This window comes from Oncorhynchus nerka, linkage group LG14 (assembly GCF_034236695.1).
Source record: "Oncorhynchus nerka isolate Pitt River linkage group LG14, Oner_Uvic_2.0, whole genome shotgun sequence".
Classification (NCBI taxonomy): domain Eukaryota; kingdom Metazoa; phylum Chordata; class Actinopteri; order Salmoniformes; family Salmonidae; genus Oncorhynchus; species Oncorhynchus nerka.
Window position 1 is genome coordinate 20,807,406 of NC_088409.1, and position 5,076 is coordinate 20,812,481.

General features: G+C 44.6%; 1 protein-coding gene across 3 annotated transcripts in view; it reads right to left on the minus strand.

Moving 5' to 3' along the window:
- The window catches only part of abcb4 (ATP-binding cassette, sub-family B (MDR/TAP), member 4), a 26,099-nt gene extending 21,432 nt beyond the window's left edge, over positions 1–4,667 (minus strand). Inside the window, exons 1-5 of one of the 3 annotated variants that reach the window (XM_029688796.2) lie at positions 4,560–4,667; positions 4,023–4,092; positions 3,721–3,790; positions 2,642–2,798; positions 2,009–2,057 (exon numbers count right to left, since the gene is read on the minus strand). In XM_029688796.2, the coding sequence (XP_029544656.1) occupies positions 2,009–2,057; positions 2,642–2,798; positions 3,721–3,790; positions 4,023–4,084 (338 nt within the window). In that variant the 5' untranslated portion in view covers positions 4,085–4,092; positions 4,560–4,667. Of the gene's footprint in view, positions 1–2,008; positions 2,058–2,641; positions 2,799–3,720; positions 3,791–4,022; positions 4,093–4,559 lie in introns of those variants that run through there. The other 2 variants (XM_029688799.2, XM_029688812.2) reach the window with 2 other exon arrangements.
- Between the last annotated feature and the right edge of the window lie 409 nt (positions 4,668–5,076).

Genomic DNA, 5,076 nt, shown 5'->3' on the forward strand with positions numbered 1-5,076 from the left:
CAGATTGGCTGTGTACAGGCACAGTGATCGGTAAGCTGCTCTGACAGCTGATGCTTAAAGTTAGAGAGGGAGATATAAGTCTCCAGCTTCAGGATCGGTAAGATAGTCAGTTTTACGAGGGTATGTTTGGCAGCATGAGTGAAGGAGGCTTTGTTTGCGAATTATCTAGATTTAATTTTGGATTGGAGATGCTTAATGTGAGTCTGGAAGGAGAGTTTACAGTCTAACCAGACACCTAGGTATTTGTAGTTGTCCACATATTCTAAGTCAGAACCGTCCAGAGCAGTGATGCTAGTCGGGCGGGTGGGTGCGGGCAGCGATCGGTTGAAGAGCATGCGTTTGGTTTTACTAGCATTTAAAAGCAGTTGGATGCCTCGGAAGGAGTGTTGTATGGCATTTAAGCTCGTTTAGAGGTCTGTTAACAAAGTGTCCAAAGAAGGGCCAGATGTATACAGAATGGTGTCGTCTGCATAGAGGTGGATCAGAGAATCACCAGCAGCAAGAGCGACATCATTGATATATACAGAGAAAAGAGTCGGCCTGAGAATTGAACCCTGTGGCACCACCATAGAGACTGCCAGAAGTCCGGACAACAGGCCCTCCGATTTGACACACTGAACTCTATCTGAGACGTAGTTGGTGAACCAGCTGAGGCAGTCATTTGAGAAACCAAGGCTATTGAGTCTGCCGATAAGAATGCTATAATTGGGCCTCCCGGGTGGCACAGTGGTTAAGGGCGCTGTACTGCAGCGCCAGCTGTGCCACCAGAGACTCTGGGTTCGCGCCCAGGCTCTGTCGTAACCAGCCGCGACCGGGAGGTCTGTGGGGCGGGCACAATTGGCCTAGCTTCGTCTGGGTTAGGGAGGGTTTGGCCAGGGATATCCTTGTCTCATCGTGCACCAGCGACTCCTGTGGCGGGCTGGGTGCAGTGCACGCTAACCAAGATTGCCAGGTGCATAGTGTTTCCTCTGACACATTGGTGCGGCTGGCTTCCAGGTCGGATGCGCGCTGTGTTAAGAAGCAGTGCGGCTTCGTTGGGTTGTGTATCGGAGGACGCATGACTTTCAACCTTCGTCTCTCCCGAGCCCGTACAGGAGTTGTAGTGATGAGACAAGATAGTAGCTACTAACTATTGGATACCACGAAATTGGGGAGAAAAAGGGGTAAAATAACAAAAAAAAGAATGCGATGATTGACAGAGAAAATTACAGAGAGATCCTTGATGAAAAACTGCTCCAGAGCGCTCAGGACCTCAGACTGGGGGTGAAGATTCTCCTTCCAACATGACAACGACCCTAAGCACACAGCCAAGGCAGAAGTGGCTTCGGGACAAGTCTCTTAATGTCTTTGAGTGGCCAAGCCACAGCCCGGACTTGAACCTGATCAAGCGTCTCTGGAGAGACCTGAAAATAGCTGTGCAGCAATGCTCCCCATCCAATCTGACAGAGCTTTAGAGGATCTGCAGAGAAGAATTAGAGAAACTCCTCAAGCTTGTAACATCATACCCAAGAAGACTTGAAGCTGTAATCCTTTTCAAAGGTGCTTCAACAAAGTACTGAGTAAATGGTCTGAATACTTATGTGAATGTGATATTTCAGTAGAATTTTTTTTATAAATTAGCAAACATTTCTAAAAACCTGTTTTTTCTTTGTCCTTATGGGGTATTGTGTGTAGACTGATGAGAGAAAACAAATGATTTAATCAATTTTAGAATAAGCCTGTAACATAACAAAATGTGGAAGAAGTCAAGGTGTCTGAATAGTTTCCGCATGTAGACACTGGTATGGTGTTGGAGATAATGAACATGAGGTTGAAAAGTGGTGGAATTGCCCTTTAACTATGCAGTTCACCGTGTCTAGGTTATGAAAATAGATGAAGTCCAAGTTCCCGTGAGATACTGTGAGAATTTGCGGACTCACGGATACGGAGCCTCTGAAATAAATCCGGTCAAAGATCAGAAACTACTCCCTTCTTGGTAAACTGAAATATCATTGAGTCTTAGCCTCACCCCGTCATCTCCTCTCCCAGAGTGGTGTTGGAAACAGGGAACGTGATGTCTAGAGCAGGAAAAGATGTGACAGTTAGACAGTTAAAGGGCAATTCCACTACTTTTCAACCTCATGTTCATTATCTCCAACACCAAACCAGTGTCTATATGTGAAAACAGCCTGTTTCTATGATCTGTGGTTAAAAAGATGAGAAGGTCCTAAAAAAATTGTTATCTGTGTCAAAAAAACTGTGATTTTCAAAACTTGCAATTGAGTTTCTAGCCAGAGGGTATTTTCTTGCTCCCCGCATCACCTCAAATCTCATATTGTTTGAAAATCACTGTTTATTTAAAAATGTTTTAGCTTTTTATGATGTCATCAGGTATAACTATTTAACGTTATATTTTTTCCTAAATAAATGTAGAAATGCGTCATTTTCACATGTAGGCACTGGTATTGCGTTGGAGATGAAAATGAGGTTGAAAAGTGGTGGCGTTGTCCTTTAAGAGTGTGTGTGTGTGTGTGTGTGTGTGTGTGTGTGTGTGTGTGTGTGTGTGTGTGTGTGTGTGTGTGTGTGTGTTTTGCGTGCATGCTTGTGTATGTGTGTGTGTGTGTGTGTGTGTATGTGTGTGTGTGTGTAGGGACTGACTTACTGGTGAAGTTATTTTGTGTCTGTATGGAGTCTCCTATGAAGCTGTCAGTCATGTCCCCAAAGACGATACACATGAGAGGGAGGACCGTTCCATTAACCATAGCCATGATGGTCCCCAGCACAATCATCAACCTGTCCCAACCATCAGCAAACCTGAACTATAGAGGCATGGGGGAAGAGGAGCGAGAGTGAGGGGCAGGATGGGGATATGAGGGAAGTGAGAGATTGGGAAGGATAGAGAGAAAGGGAGTGAGAAGGGGCAGGGGAGAGGGAAGGGGATAATGAATTAAAGGGGGGAAGGATAAGTGGAGAGGAAAAGGGACAGAGATGGACAGATGAGCAGAGAGAGAAAGAGAACATATGAAGGTAATGAATACTCTGAGTCATTTTGTATGTAGAACTCCAGTATGTTTCTCCAGTGGTAGAGGCTCCTAACCAGAGGAAGTTTAACCAGCTATTCTACTGGCCCAGCAGGGAAACAGAGGAAATTCAACCTTCAGCTATTCTACTGGCCCAGCAGGGAAACAGAGGAAATTCAACCTTCAGCTATTCTACTGGCCCAGCAGGGGTCCAGAGGAAATTCAACCTTCAGCTATTCTACAGGCCCAGCAGGGAAACAGAGGAAATTCAACCTTCAGCTATTCTACAGGCCCAGCTGGGGAACAGAGGAAATTCAACCTTCAGCTATTCTACAGGCCCAGCAGGGGAACAGAGGAAATTCAACCTTCAGCTATTCTACAGGCCCAGCAGGGGAACAGAGGAAATTCAACATTTAGCTATTCTACAGGCCCAGCAGGGGTCCAGAGGAAATTCAACCTTCAGCTATGCTACTGGCCCAGCAGGGAAACAGAGGAAGCAGACCACTCCCCAACCCCCCCATTTCCACATTCATGTCTGATCTGGGTTCCAACTTTACAGGCATGCAAGCACGTTACACGCACACAGTCACATGCACACACATTCGCACAACCACCCACCCATACACACACACACACCAATAATACCTCAGGGCCCTGATAATAAATAGTCTACAGTGTGTAAAGCTGGAGAAGTATGTGACAGTTTATCTAAGCTACTCACCAGAGCGATGGCGCCAATCATCGGCATCTTTGGCTCTTTCTCCCCCTTTTTCTCTTCATCTTTATCCTCTCTAGAAGAGACAGAATATCTACAACGTCATTTTATAAATCAATTTTATATAATAATCTTTAAACTTTAAAAACGGCAGATTAAGTTATTGAGTTTTTTAACTCAGGAACTAGACCGTAATTCCAATGAAGGAATAATAACACAAATCGATATTATACGGACTATAGAAACAATTGTTGACAAAATACAAACAACCAAAGACAAAATTCTAGGCATAGCACCTAAATATTTACCCAATGTCTCCGTTTTGCTCAATCTTGACTTTGGCCACAGCTATCTCGTCCTTCTTGCCCATGTCTGGGTCTTATGGCATGTAGGAAACAATACAGACAGGTACAACCGTACAGGTGAGATCGCAAAGACGTGTAACGGTAAGATATTTAATCGTCCTCAAGAGTCTGGGGAAAGACAAACTTTGACACCTGCAATAAAGCATTTAAGGGGCTAACCCACAGGCTGAACTCATCATGGGCGTGCGTGCGAATTCATTGTTTAAACGATAACGAACTGGTTGCATGATACTGACTCCGGTTCTTGACCACAGAACTAGAATGAGATTCTATTTCTATGGTCTGGACTCGGTAATGAATTAACACCCTCAGAAGTCTACTTCATATTTATTAAGCCTACTTTTGAAATAGTTGTGTAGTATAGGCTATAGTTTAGACTTGTCTTGTAGGCTATTAGAAAAAGCAGTTGACATTACAAAGTGTAACGGAAGATCCGGTCGAGCACATTACAAATACATCATGGTTGTTAGATAAACTCACCGCTTCTTTCCCCCCAGTTGGTCCACTATCGGTGCTTACCCCCCAGCTCCGGTGCTGTCCTCTCGTTATCTGCCTCTGTTTCGCTCTCACAATAGAGAAACAAGGGAGGCAACAGCGCTTCTCTTATATCATAGTTACACGGGGGTGACATCATTTACTGCCGCGTACCGCCCCTGCTCAAATCACACCTTCTGATGTCCATCAAACGTATGTCTGTCATTGACTTCGACGTCAGGAGCTGCTTTAAAGGATGCGACAATGACCTATAGGGTTATGGCTGAGTGTGTGTCTTTGTTATTACATTAGATACCGAACATGGCCATCTCATGTTGCCGCTATTTGAGAGACAACCACCGCTACTCTACAAAAGTGATATTATCTTTCTCTCACAACATCGTGAACCAACAGTGGGCATCCATATAGCCAATGTCCAATCTCTTATAAAGAATGGTGAGCCTACCAGTTCAGCAAAATGAGCATCCTATTGACTGTTCCATCTATTGACGTGCCTAGAACA